Genomic DNA, 15,239 nt, shown 5'->3' with positions numbered 1-15,239 from the left:
TCACAGAAAGCAGCTCATTGTCACTTGCTAAAATATTGTAAATGTAGCTGATTTCCAAATTCTTATTTTCCAGGATATTGAGTATATTCGATCACATTACAACATTGAAGATTTTATTCATTTTAATCACCACCAGGAAGAGGAACATGGACATCTGTACCACTTTGTCTTAAGTCCCATATTTCGTCACTATACAAAACACTTTCTAAAGGAGATTCTTCGCTTGGCCCACAAATCTTGTCTTTACTATACTATTTATCCACAGTATATAGAAGGTGAGGTAAGAAGAAAGTTTTTTTCTTTTTTTTTTTTTTTTATATATTAAATATTGTTACCTTTGCTCACTTGATTTTTGTCTTTGTTTCTGTGAATGACTGTAAACAGGAATTTTCTTAGTAACCTGCAGCAAATTGTACTTGCTTGTCTTCTTGCATGATATAATATGCACTCCTTGGACATAGCTGTTGCATAGTAGGGTTAGTCTGTAACGTGCTCAGTAGCGCATGTGAGTCCAGACTTACCTGGTATCTTCAGGCAGTGTGGGGAGGAGCAGAAATTAGAATTGTACTTGGCATTGTCTGTTTATGCAGTCTGTGAAGAGAGAGAAGCCCTTCCTGGGGGGTGGCTCCTTCTCAGCTGAGTCACTCTTCACAAATATCTGTTTCTTAATTGAATTTAGAGAACCCTAGGGCAATTGTTCTCTAAATGTATTTAGATGTCTTGTTACACACATTAGTATGTTGCCCTGGGAGCAGCACAGTAGAGAAATAGTTTGTTTGCTACCTCTTCACTTGTTTCTGAGACGTATATCTGCTTCTTACCCCTGTACGTTTGTGTTCTGCTGTTGCCTTGTGTCAGACCACTCTATAAACATGCTGTAGTTCTGAGAGTCAACTTTCTGTCCTTTCCTCTCCATTCACAATAGAGCGGTTCTAGGATGAAGTAGCAAGCATTCAGTATTTCCACTCCTGCCTGAGTTAGGACCCTGTGTCTGAGTTGTAAGCTGTAGTTTGGGTTTGACTTCATTTCTTGCCCTTGTGCTGGATGTAGAGGTGAAGAAACAAGAAAGTCACAACTCATCAACTGAGGAGACCAACAGAATAGTTTTTATTTTATTGCTTTTAGCATGCTAATACACCTGGTATAGAATCATAGAAAGTTTTGGGTTGGAAGGGACCCCTAGAGGTCATCTAGTCCAACCCCCCCGCAGCGAGCAGGGACACCACTGACTAGATCAGGTTGCTCAGAGCCCTGTCCAACCTGGTCTTGAATGTTTCCAGGGATGGGGCCTCCACTACCTCTCTGGGCAACCCGTTCCAGTGTTTCACTACCCTCATTGTAAAGAATTTCTTCCTTATATCTAGCCTAAACCTACCCTGTTTTAGTTTAAAACCATTACCCCTCGTCCTGTCACTGCTGTCTCTACTAAAAAGATTGTCCCCATCTTTCCTATATGCCCCGTTTAAGTACTGAAAGGCTGCAATCAGGTCTCCCCGCAGCCTTCTCTTCTCCAGGCTGAACAAGCCCAACTCTCTCAGCCTGTCCTCACAGGAGAGGTGCTCCAGCCCTCGGATCATTTTTGTAGCCCTCCTTTGGACCCGCTCCAACAGTTCCATGTCCTTCTTGTGCTGAGGGCTCCAGAGCTTTGTCACTTGCAAATCAGTTACCGATCAGGGTTTAAAACACAAGATATAAAACACATTATAGTATCTTTATATTTAACAATGATTTGTATTTCCTGTCATAGTTTAATAATAGAACTTGTTCACCTTGTACTGTGCCACATACTGCCACTCAGCTGCATAATGAATTTTGAGAGGTACCAGTATTTGTTTAGATTCAGAACAAAGTGGAGGGCAGAGAAGAAAAAAGGAATGATGTCACTGGGCATAATGCAGCACGAGTAAATGCAAGGGAACAATACTAAAACCACATCCAGATGGTTTGTAAGAACTCTTCAGAAGTGATTTAGGTACTCTAGACTGTGTTTCTTCAAAAGTCAGTGGGACCTAGGCACCTTATTGTTGTTGAAAATGTGACTTGTGTTTCTGCAAATGCCACAGGAGAGCTATAAGAACCTAAGGCTATGTGAGAAAATCCATTTCCAAGCACATAATTTGTGGAAGCAAAATAAAAGATTCTTTCTTGTCATCAGTCTCATGTCAGAAATTGAACACAAGGTAAAATTTTCAAACATGTCAGCTCCTTGATGTGTAGCCATCTAAAGCCACTATCTGGCCCAGCCTAATCACCTAGGCTCCTGCCAGCATTAATGGAGAAAACACGGTGCATCCAGAGGGCAATTCGTCCATCGATCATAACTATCTATCTTAGGATGGAAAGAATTGCCCTCTGGAGACATGCATCTCTCTAACTCTTGGAGGGTGTCTGCATGGCTAGCTAAAGTAAGCATCTAGCTTTTAGATGGTGACTGAGATGAATTCGATCCTCAGTAACTTAGGTGTTTTTTGAAATTGCCACCATTTTTAACATAGGATTTTGACAGGTTAGGCTTTGGTACATTTTCGGAAGGATGTTTTTTCTTTCTTCTCCAGTGTACGCTTTTGTGGAGTTTTGTGAAGTGTTCTCTTGAGGAACCAGTGTCCTTGTGTAGCATTAGATTCTCACATTCTTAAGAGGCACATAAAAAAATGCAGTTTAATGGCAGTGGATGGAAGAGAAAAGTTAAATCTTACTAATGATTCCAGTTTGGTCTGTTTTCAGGCTACAGAGTTCCTTTAAGTTACTTTAGCTTATCATTGCTTTCTAATAAGTGGTAAATGTGGTATTTTACTCAGTTCTCAACATAGTAACACAAAGTTTCTTCAGTATTTGTAGATGGAATGGTACTTCAGTGTAATTTAGTTTGCATTAATGTTCATTCTGTATTTCCTGTAATTATTTTTTTCTTCCTTTTCATGTCATAAGTTATGACAGAGCCAGTCATGCTGTAATAAATGGAATACAGCTATTTCTAATGATCCATGCTATTCACATTAGCATTAGGGGTTTTGTTCACTTCAAGTTTATGCCAGTTTATTAACATTTATCACTTGGATGAAATTGACATTTTAGTCGGTATAGAATTTCTATATAAATTCATAACCATTCTTTGCCAAACAAGCAAAGGTTAGCAGTAAGCAGATAACATAGCTTAATGAGGTCAAATCAAGCTGATTCATGATCACTGTGGAGAAAAATATCCTCCTGGGGAAAATACTTGTGCTGAAAAATCCCATAAACCAAACCACTTGTTTATCTGTCATTCCCACAGAGATAGTAATGTAATTACTCTCATAATTATCTTCATTAGTGTCAGGAATTATCTGCAATTCATTCCTCTGCTCTGAGTATGTTTGTTTATTTGCAGATTTTTCTCTCAGATTTAGCCAACAGAGCTAAGAATTTTGTATTTGCAAAGCCATACAACAGACATCTGTGATACACTGTTCTGACATTCTCTCTGCTGAAATATAGATCGCTGTCTTTCAGTTTCAGAATCCCTGTGCCCATTCCCTGACATCTGCCCTTCATTACATGGTTCCCGTGCGACCAAGACGACAGATTGTCTATCCTCTGGAAGAGCTTGGCATAAACGCTCCATCAGAGCAGGTCTCTAAGGATCAGGTGGGTAACAGAAGCAGCAGCAGGCAAAGAGGCATAGTGCCAGCTAATGCAGGGTTTGGCAGATGGGATGGCATTACCATCTTAGTGTTGATAGGTTGCTTCTTAATTACATTGAACATGGTGTCCATACCCTTACAATCCCAGCTTTGCTTCTGCATGACCGTAGCTTCTTCTAAGCTTGAATTTCAAGCACATTATGAACAGCAGTCACTGAACTATAGTGCTTACTTACTAAATGCGTACATTTTAATAGTATTTTTTCATGGCGTTACTTTCAATCTCCCAACACATTTTAAATGTACTTAGTGTTTAGCTCTTCTTCCTGGTTTTTCTAGGTATTATGCTCTGCGAGAAAATGTCATGCTTCTGACTATTTCCGTAGAAATAGCTTAAGTTAACTTTATTTTTCAGTGCCGAAGTCAGGTTTCTTCCATACACAAGACACCCTCAAAGCACACTTCAAAATATAAGGAATAATTTAACAGCAAAGGATAAGGTTGTTTTCACTACCAAACAGTTCTTACTTGCATAACACTCATGCAGTCCGGAGGTTCTAAATTAAAAGTTTCTTAAAATTTTATTTGTCACATAACTTACACTTTATTCTGACTTGCATTTTTAAGTAACTAAAATTTGATGTGAAGACAGTTCCTTACAAGAGTAACTAGCAAAGCTGAAATATTAGGAAAAACAAAATGGATACTCTGTCGGTAGCTGTAATTTCCTAAAGAAACATGATTAGAGAGCTATATGTGTGTCTACTAACTTCCAGTTGGCTGAAATGGGCTCTCATGTAATATTTTTTAGTGCTGTCCTTTTCACAGTTAGTCAGTAATTTTTGGCATGCAAAACTCTTAATTAGGCAGCAGTTGGCAAAGCAAAATCCAGAACATGGCTGAGGCCATTGATGTGAGTTGGGCTTTGTTGAACAGTCTTCCCTCAATGTGCACACCCCTGCCTTCGTCTTCTCTGCAGAATAAACTGTCTCACACTTTTCTTTAAACCACTTCCTGTTTTATCTTTAAAATGAACTGTTGCTCTCTTACTAGAAGAGATCATCTTAGTGTTCTTGTTGGAGCTGGAAAATCACAGGCTTCCTGTGTCTGAGAGATTTGCAAATCTGTTATCTGTTCCATGCCCAGGTTCTTGCTGAGGATTTCTGAGAGTTGCAGGTAGTGAGTTAATTGTTTAAAATCTCGAAAGTTTAATGAATTTCTATTTAAGAAAATGTGCAAGATGTTTACTAACAAAGTTTCGCTGAAAAAGAAAAAGTCTAGCCACTGTATAAGTATCCATGCGTATGCACCAGCATTAATTATAGATTTTTGACAGACTGTGTTCTATCAAAACAGACATCTGGGGTTGATCCCTAGGTGGTAACTTGAGGATAAAGCTAGTCCACTGCTGCTGCCTGTAGTTTTTTGAAATACCAAGAATTTGAAACCATACAAAGCTAAATTGACTCTTCTGTTGAGTGAATGAAATGACCTTTGGCCACCATACATTGGGAAAGCTTTATAATTTGAGAGGTTACCTAGCACAGGGGACTGAATGTACTCGTGAAAGTAAGAAGCTGGTGCTGCTTTCAGATCTTAGATGATTTGTTAGCTCTGGTAGTACCCAGGCTTAAGGCATTTGCCCTCTCTCTGCTGTAATGTTTCAGAAAAGATTTATCCCCAATGATAAGCTTTCTCTTCCCTGCAAAATCCTGCATTTAAGTTGTATATAAAGTGAGGTCTGTTTTATAAAATTAGTATAATCAAATTTCAGTAGGCACATAGTTATTATACTTCATCTGCCAACACAAAGACACAATCCATGTTGCAAAGAGCAAAATATCCCACCAAGGAGTTAAATGTGACAGCTCTGCAAAATGGAAATACTGAGAAATGTCACCTTTAAAAACACTGAGAGACAAGGTGAGATGCATTTTAGTTGTAGAAGATGCTAGCAGGCTAGGAGGTGAGGTAAAAGGGAAATGGAAAAACAATGTTGTAAGGAAAGCATGGAGAAGAGAGGGAGAAAAGTGAAAGGCAGGCAAAGAGGCTGGAGTAGGAGTTAGTGGGAAGTTGTCCGAGGCAAGCACCTGGACAGCAGTAAGGAGAAAATGTCTGTTATCATCTTTGTTACGGGGTTTTAAACAAGATGGGGACAGGATCTTGCAGGATCTTAAAAGCTTTGGGCAAGCAGGGATTCCAAGTAATTGAGACTGCTCCTAGTCTCTTTATTACACTTCTCTATTGCAGCTCACCCAGCTTACTTTAGCTGAGGGGGCTTTGCCTTCTGATATTAAGACGCGCTTCTTTCTGACATAAACCTGTGCCCACTTTGTTCCTGAAAGCTGGAGGAAGGGTTATCGTTGTAATTCTTGTTTTAGATAGCTCTGCAATGATGGCAGGATTGTTTTCACAGAACTACAATACAAAGATTGTAAATGCAGGTCAGTTTCAGAAAAGTAAAATTTGCATTTGACTGCCCGTCCTAATTAATTGCTTGAGTATCTATTGCTTGTGGTGGAGATAACTGTAATGAAATTCTTGCTTTGATACCTGCAAGGTGCCTCTTGATATCTAGCCATCAACACCTGCTTCGCGTCTACTGCTTTTTCAGTTTTCTGCCTTCCTCTTGTTCCAGCCTTTTTTGAGCTCTCTCTCTCCTTTTCTTGCTGCAAAATTTACTTTTCAGCAGAAACAGCTTGGGGCTTAGCAGTTCAGCCATTCAGTGTCTAAGCACAGCTCTTGATTTGTGCATATATATCTCTGTAGGCCATTAGTGGCTTAGTATCTTAGAGAGAGCGCGCAGCGGGAGCCCTGGAGCTCAATCAGTTTGTGTATCTCTTTAATACGTTCCAGCCTGCTTGTGAGCATGAAGAGATTCACTCATTTATATTGACCCAGTACAGACAACTCAGCCAGGACCCACAAGGACTCTTTCCCGTTTCCTTACTTCAAAGCCAGAAGCGAAAGCAGCAATCTAAATCAGAAAAGCTTTGCCCTCCGCTAATTCCCATGCGTTGCTGGTCCAGATGGATCTTGGCTGTGCTGGAGAGGTGGTTTTCCTGCAGGCCTGGATTGTTTGTTACAGACAGATGAGCACCAGAAATGTGAAGTCTGTGGTAACTTGTTCTCATTGTCCCTCTGTGAAATCTCTCTATTCTACTGCAGTGTCTGCAAAAATCAAAAAGGTGGAAACCCCATGCGCTGCCCTGCCATGGGTTCCTCGCCTGCTCGCTCCTGCTTCTAGCAGGCAGCATGAGCTGCGTTTTGTGGTGTCTAAGAAAGCATAGGTCCTTTTTCCTGTAGTCTCTCTGGGAGAACTAGGTGTGAGGTGGAGAGATTTAAAATCCAGAAATTTATCATATAAAAACATAACTTACCATTACCTGAGTGAATATTTAACTGCAGTTTTCCAATCACCCTGTTCTCCCTGTGTCCTTGTGATATTCCCTTGGCTCAATATCGTTTCTAGTTTGAGACAGGCTTTTGCTTTGTGTTGCCTCTTTGCTTATCATTAAAATGACTATGACTCCAAAAAGTACAGAGTTTAGGAACTCTACACATTACTTCGCTTTGTTGCCTGGCCTTTTTATTGAAGCTTTGCATAGATTTTGAGGCAACCACAAGTTTTTTCACTCTGTCTCTTAAAACACAACTCTGTGCTTCTTCATCTCTGCATCAGAAGACCTGTCACTTCCCAAGCAGCGGCCCTCCATTTCCTAAAGGGCTGCAAATTCATATGATCGTAGTGATACCTTCCTATAACAATCGCTAATGACAGACGCTACTCTTTGAGATGGCAAATATATTTTGCTGCTGATTTTCTGTGTCTGTTCCTACAAAATTCTTATCTCCCATTGCTCTACTGAAGAGATTTGGATAAATCAGGTGAGGATTGACTGAGAAGGCACAGAGGGGGAGGCATTAAACTCTCTTGTCTCTCATTTCAGCCCTCTGGAATGGCACAGATGCTAACGATCTTAGCTGCATCTAGTCCTGGAAATGCCCAGACTTCAGGATGCCTGTTCAGCCTTTGCTTCTGCAACAAGCATATCGGAGGTTCCACATATTAGCTAAAAATTGCATCAGGCCATACATCTGCCATGCTCTAGGGTTTCATGACACAGACCTGAAAAGGCTCCTGTCTGCTCATTAGATCTAACACTTTCTACAGCTGTTCCAAATCAAAAGGAAATCTCTGATTTTTGTATTCTGAGTCAGTAACCAGTACTGAAGTGCCAATTGGCAGAAGATCCAAAGATTCAAAATCTTAATTCCCACAGTGTTAAAACAGATTAGATTATTATTGTGTTTTGCACATCTGTCAGTCATTTCAGTCATGTTACGTTAAAAAACAGTTGGTTACAACAGAATACTAAGTATCTTATAAAGTGCTGCTGGCCTTTACGGTGCATGTAATTATTGGTGGAATAGAAAACTATAGATAATTAAATAATTTTTAGTGATATCTTCATAAATAAACAATTTATAAACTTGTTTGCTTTCTCACCATCTGGGAGCATTCTGTTATCCATCTGCTTCATGTAATTATCAATAAAAGGGGAGAATAGGTGATATAATTAACAAGAATAACTGATCCACAATGAAGAACAAAAATGTCACACATCTGTTGAATTATTTTCTTGTTTCTGCCCTTTCGTTATTATTCATGTTATTTGGTTTATTATAATTCTTTTTTATTATTTCGTGGTTACATTTGATCTGTCAGGTTTTATTGCACAGTTAAGAATTTGTTTTTTCTGCTACAGCTCATATAAAAAGAAGACAGAACAATTATTACAGCATTGCAGAAACCCATACATGGAGCTTTTGCTGTCGCATTGTCAGTGGCGTGGACTGTTTTCCAGACCTGTAGTCTGTGGACTCCATGACTCTCCACACCACCTAGAAGGGGTCTGCAAAAACGAGAAGTTAAGAAAAGCAGGCCTGTTGTCCATATTGTTAGATTGTCTTTGTGTAGTTCTACACTACCACGTGAAGCCGTTCGAGGTCACAATAGGAGAAACGGCTGTAAACTTGCCCTTCTGTTTGTAGTCTGGGAAAAATGGAAGCTTAACCACAGAAGGAAATGGTAAATGTTGCTACAAGATTCAAGAAGAAATTGGAATACAAGGCTCTGCTACTTAATAGTAGTTTTCAGTGCCAGTATACATGTATTTTTGTGTGTGTACTTGGTTCCATGCTGATGCTTATGGCAAGTGCTATGAATAAATGGCCTGAAAGCAGTTTAAAATAATTCTAGAAAAAAGGTAAAATGTGAGAAAATACTTCAGATTTATAAAATATTTTTAAATAATACATCATTCTTTTTAGAGTAATCTTATGACTTGTTCCATTGAGATGTATATTCATACATATTCTTTGTATTGCAAAAGATACTCAAATGGGATTCTCTATTAAATGAGCTTTTTTTATGTCCACTGTAAAGTTACAGGACTTTAAAATAGAATAAAATATGTCCTGTAAAAACTGAAAACAAATCTAAAATATTTTGAAGCTTGACAGAAATTTTTGCTTTTGGGGCAGCTTATTTAAGAAGGAAAATAAAAACAGATATATTGGAGTGTTCGTGTAGGAAACTCTTCTCTAGATGTTAGTGTTGCTCCCAGCAAACTCTGGAAGCATTTAACTCTCTGTAGTTTCTACTTTCTTATGTTTAGGCCAACTAATTAGAAGTTGCCCTAACTCTTTACTTGTATGTTAGTGTCTCTGTGTACTTGGAACATAACTGACTACACCTTCCATGATGCTTCTTATTGGAAAAAATTGAACAGGATCTTGAATGTTTCAGATCAGCAGCCCACGCGGAGCATAATCCATTACCTTGACCTATCAAGGAAGAGGAATAGAAAGGACTCAGAATTTATATACATCATTAACACCTTGCTGTCAAGGTGGAGGAAAGCAGAGGAAAAAGAAGGGGTGTTTGCAACACATGGCTTCAAGTCCCGGCTAGTCTAGAGAGTGCAGCTAGAAAAACTTGGTTCAGTTGCATTTAAAAGACAACAAAAATGAGGAGTTAAAATAGGCAGATCTTAAAATGTGGGGGGAAAGGCTGTGTACAATAGAACTATCTGTTCTGAATTTCTGCCTTATGCATCCAAAGAGAAATGTCAAGGTGGACAGGTACAGACACAAGTACTATAAAGCAACAAACCTTTGCTTTGGAGTGCACGCTCACCTGAATTACAAATGTGTGTAAGAGCACATGTCAACGAAGCTCATGGAGCTGCAGTTACTGGGAAGTATCCTTTCCCCATCGTGGTCTGTATGCATTACCACACAAATAGTTACCCATGCTTCTGTAGGTGTCTTCTCTCCAACTGTACTCCATAACAGTTGAAACTGCATTGAGTTAGTAAGAGTGGTTAAGAAAAACTGTTGGTGCTATTTTACTTCATAGCTGTCTGCCTTACAGCAAAGTGTATTCTGTCTTTGTAGAAAATCTGTAGTAACAGGAGGTTTCACTTTGGTTCGGTTTCAGTTCTGTCTGAATTCAGTTGAGGCACCGGAGTATACTGAAAGTGGCTAAAACGCAAAAGGTTTTTGATGGATATTTTTTAATCATTAAGTCTCTTCTGAAGTAACAGAGGCTAAATATAACAGAGAGAGCCCAGACAGTATGGGCAAAAGAATTCCTTGCCTTTTAAATATCAAGGTTTGTGTATCAAAGTTAAACCAGAAGCGTTCCTATGTGTTATACTTTGTGTATGAACACATGGGTATTACAAGCAAAGGCTTGCTGTGTGTAGTTTTCATTTAACTGGGAAAGTAGTATTAATTTTTAAAGCAGTAACTGTTGCTTAAGTTGCTATTGTGTTGGAGTAATGAATTTTTAATGCTTTTGTAGTATGTGCATGGATTAAAATCCATTATTTATTGTACCTCCACTTGGTTGGTAAAGGTGACGATTTTATAGCACCAGTAGTCATGCAAACACAGTCATTCTGAACTGATGGCTGATAATAAATTTCCTTACTGTAAATGTCAGTGGGTTTTGTGTGTTGCTGCCATTACATCTTGTTTGGAAGGCTGAATATTACACAATTATGGGAAGCACCAGATGGCATCATTAACAGGAATGCTCTGAATGTTTACCACTTATGTGCATGTGTGAAATTAAAAGTAAGATGACCTATCTTTATTTTGAAAGCATGGTGTCAGTACTATACAGGTGTTAATGACATTTGCAGCAAACTAAAATAGTCATTTCTGCTTAAAAACAGGTCAGATTTGTTTTAAAGCTTTTTCAAAGCATTTTGTAGATTGACTTTGGAAGTAGCATAATTCCAGCTGGTAAGGAGGGCATAGATATTTTTTCCACAGAAAAGTAATGTTCACTATTACAAAATGGAGAACCACAGCTGCTGTGACTAAAATATGACACTATGGTAAGCTGCAAATCAATCTCCCCTTGTATCCTCATACTGTTATTTACTTACCTTGTGTTCATTATTTTCAGTATGAAATATGATGATGTTTTTTACCTTTCATTTTTTAAAGCTTTTAATTTTACACGTCTTATATTTTTCCATTAATTCAGTACATTTAGAAAATGCTGCTTCTACTGCCATGAGTCTGTATGCAGAGTAGGTACAGTGGACAGAGATTCTTCTGTCTTCTCCCTTTCCAGAACATACACAATGCTGTTTTGATATGGGTATTGGGGTAGTTGTGATGCATTGCAGTGGTGTCTGCTCTCAAGAGAACTCCTCGGAGGGAAACCTTCCTGAGCCAGCCACCATTGAGAGGTTTTTTCCAGTTACATCTCATCAAGGATGTTCAGGTTTTTTCATAGTGCCTTTCAGAGCTGGACCAGAGAGGTGAAGCAGGACTTGCTTAAAATCAAATCATAAGGAAGTCCTTTCATTCATTGTGGAAGAAAATAATTTAATGTTTGGAACTGCCAGCAGTATTTTCAGTTACATATAATTTTTCCATTTATAGGCAATTCCTAATTTTATTTTATTTTGTTTATTCTACATGAAGACAGTATAATCAATGTGTACTCTCCCGGCGCAAGTGTTGTCCCGAAGCATTTCTGACCGATATCATTTCAACCTAAGCATCAGTATGCTCCAAATATTTCTGTCCGATACCACAAGAACCTCTTCAAAATGAACCTGAGAAATTAAGGAGACATTGTATAAGCTAATGATGTTCTTTGGCTGGCTGCTCAGACCGTGGCCCTAATGCAGGACAGTATTTTCCATATCTGTTTACATTCAGAGCCAATTAGAATAAATTAGTGTTTTTCCATTAATTTTTAATGGCTTTGATTTAAATTGTGTCATTTGGAGTCTACTTACTTACCTAGTTGGAATGACTTCATAGCATGTTAATAATTATGCCACTAAATAGCAGGATTTAAAGAGTTCTCATGCTCTTTAAACCCTCCAGGCTCCAGCCTTCTCTGTGCAGGAGTGCAGAGCGCAGTGACTCTGATTTTGGCACAGAGTAGTGACAGGGATTAAGCAGGAGGCACCCACTTGCTGAACCTGAACTTGGGAACTTCTCCCTCTGCCTGCTGGAAGTGCAGGGTAAAGGATACACTCAGACATTGAGGATTGCGGGACTAACAGTGAAAGCTAGGTCGGCTATTCAAACAACATTGTTCAGATGTCTTGGAAATTTGTTTAAATAACCTATTTAAAGATGAGAGTTACCAGAATTAATTGTAGAAATTATGTGTTTAGTACAAACCATTAATTTTGGTCGTTTTCAACTTCTAAATTACTTGGAATGTTTTTTAGTGTTATTCAATTAGCTTTTTATGACCATCTTAGTAGGCTGAAGCATCTGTCTGCTTTAAAAGTATAGGTTACAATCCTTTTCCAGAGTTGCTGTTGCAAGAGTGCAGTGAGGCAGGAGCTCCTGGGTGCCCAGTTTCCAGGGCAGTCACCACCGGTTGAATTGTTTGTACAGTCACCAGCAAATCTAAAGGATGTCTGGCTTTCCTGCAGTTTTGCCTGGAGAAGCTGAAACACCAAATTGTGGAAATATAGAAACTAATAGCTATACTTCCTTTCTAAGAAGGCAGGACGACTGTTAACCTGTCATGGATGCATGGCATTCACTGGGAGAAGGCACGTCATTGAGAGAAGCTGGTGCTATTTATACTGCCGGTATGTGGAGAAGCAGAGCTGCGTAGTGAGAGCAGACCTGCCCTTACCCCCACCAGGAAGCACAGAGGGGCTGCCGGGAAAACGCAAGTGGAAGTTTGCCTCCTTGAACCGCCCAGCCCCTGCGCTGCGGAGCCTTGTTGCTGGGTAATCACCAATGCCATGAAGCGCGGCACAAAAATGTACACAGGGATGCTGGTGGTCCTCACTGCATCTGCCACAACCAGTGAGAGTGCCAGAGAGGTATCCCAGCAGAGCGGTTTCCATGACAGCTCTGCTCTCCTTTGCTGCTTTTTTGAAGTTTCGCAGTAAATCCCTGGTTTCATAGGGAGTTATAGGGATTGGCATAGGATTGGTCATGAATATATAGACTTTTTCCAGAAGCTGAAGATCAGCATTTACCTGTATGAAGATTGGTATAATAATGCTGACTTCATTCATAAAGACCTTTGAGGTCTATGGATGAAAAATATGTAAAGGCTAAGTATTATCTGTGCAAACTGGTCTTATAAAGCCATGGTTACCAAAGAAGAGTTCTTTGGCAAAGAAGACAAAATGATTAAGGCTGCAGTCTTCCTCACAGTGGTATTTCTTTTTCTTTTTTCTTTTCCTTCTCTTTCTGGTATTTGTGTAAATCTGTGAATGCTTGGAAACAGCTTTTGAAAACATGTTTACAGGCATTCCTAATGAGACGTTTTGGAATGTAGCTAGTATTTAGAAAAAAATAATAATGCAGACTGAAAAAGCATGCGTTTTCCAGTAATTTTTGTTCATATCTCCTTGGTAAACATTGATTTTTCTTTTTTTTTCCTTGTGATTCAAATGGAGCTTGAAATTAAAATAGCTATGTTTGTTCACCTTGTTTGCCTGCCACTATTGCTGACCTCAGCACTAATCTAGGAACAGGTTTGTTAATGATTTTTACTCCTTCTAATGGTTTTTTTACCGTAACAGAGTTCAAATTATGTAGATCCTGTACAGTAGTAACTATCTCTCAGGTTTCTCAGTAACAAATGCTAAATTAAACCAAAAGCATGGCAGACAGGCGTAGAATCCCCCACGATAGCACTGGGAGGGTCCCTCTGAGTGTCCAGTAGTAATGAAGGATCTGTGAAGATGCTGAGTACAGAACAAATGAGTCAGTCCCATGTTTATCTTGTAGTACCCTGAGCAGTCCTTCTGAATTCAGGGGCACTTTAACATACTTAAAATTTAGCAAACACTTCAGTCTGTTTAGTTGAATAAGGCCCAAGTCCTCAGTGTGTAATAAAATCAAGTCTAAATTCTGCTGTGTTATGGAGTCTTTGCATGAAGAGTTCCAGCAATAAGCGTAACACCTTTTTGACACACTGCTGACGTTTTACTAGGATATGTTTACCCAGTACCCAGTTCAGAACATCACGCTGCTCCTTTTCTGTCAAAGTTGAAATCCTCTGTCTGACTTGTCTTAGATTGTTGAGTATATGTACAGTGAATACATTCCTAGGCAATATGCAAACTGAGTGGCTACCCAGATGGGAGAGCCGGGCACACACAATGAATGCATGATGCTTTACATGGTTTGAAAGTGCAATGGAAAACATGCATACAAGCATGTCTGCTAAAACCAAAGAATTATTTCATGTATCTTTTTCCACTGGTTTCTTAGGGTAGGACATGAGAATTTTTAATGCTGTAAATTAATCCTACTCTGGCACATACTGTGCTGTGAGAGCATAAGCGAAAGACATGATTTACGTGCAGGGTTTGTGTTTTCACTGGACCGTTCTGAGAAATGCATAAGCATTTTTAATGGACGCAAAGTTTGAAGGCCTCTAACTGGATGGCACTGGCTGTCTGCTTGAAAAACTCTCCCCTGTGGTTTAATCAAGAACGGCAACCTTTGTCAGCAATTGGAACTGGAGGCGTAGATAGCCCTCTGCCCTCCCAGGTGGAAGCAATGTGACAGGTGGTGCAATGGCGGAGGCTGTCAGATATCAGAGTGGAAAGGAGGGAAAATAATCTTTCTGATAATCAAAGAAAATGCTATTTTTTCTTCAGCTCTGTATGCCTTTTCTAACAATAGGAATTACTGCTTTTTGCCTTACATTAGTTAACGATTGCTATTTTATTTAATAAATTGAATACAAAATAAGTTAGAGTTTGCTATTGACCTATCAATTATGATGTCTGATTACTCCTCTGGGGAACATATGTAGTCATTTGTCCTGACATTTTGTTAAAATAAGGTGGTATTATGGGACCAATCCACCTAATTCCTTACTCCCTGGGGCCATTTAGTGTACTTAGCTGTTAGAAAGGTGATTCCTGAAGCATGACAGCTGTTGGTGTTGTGGCCATTGTGTGGTGAACAAAACCGGTTATATTCGACTCATATGCTGCCTTTGTATCATTGATACAGAAGCCATTTCATAAATTAGATACGACTCTTCCCTAGAAAATTGTATTACTACTTTGTATTTTGTTGTTGGAG

The 15,239-nt window shown here is 39.2% G+C and overlaps 1 protein-coding gene across 2 annotated transcripts in view; it reads left to right on the top strand.

The window, feature by feature from the left end:
• Positions 1–15,239, top strand: part of CFAP61 (cilia and flagella associated protein 61) — a 119,461-nt gene that overhangs the window by 35,594 nt on the left and 68,628 nt on the right. For both annotated transcript variants that reach the window (XM_075413688.1, XM_075413687.1), the window contains exons 15-16: positions 74–280; positions 3,493–3,627. In XM_075413688.1, the coding sequence (XP_075269803.1) occupies positions 74–280; positions 3,493–3,627 (342 nt within the window). The remainder of the gene's footprint in view (positions 1–73; positions 281–3,492; positions 3,628–15,239) is intronic.

The sequence above is a fragment of the Opisthocomus hoazin genome, chromosome 2, assembly GCF_030867145.1.
Source record: "Opisthocomus hoazin isolate bOpiHoa1 chromosome 2, bOpiHoa1.hap1, whole genome shotgun sequence".
NCBI classification, from domain to species: domain Eukaryota; kingdom Metazoa; phylum Chordata; class Aves; order Opisthocomiformes; family Opisthocomidae; genus Opisthocomus; species Opisthocomus hoazin.
This window is presented reverse-complemented; position numbering and strand designations above follow the sequence as displayed.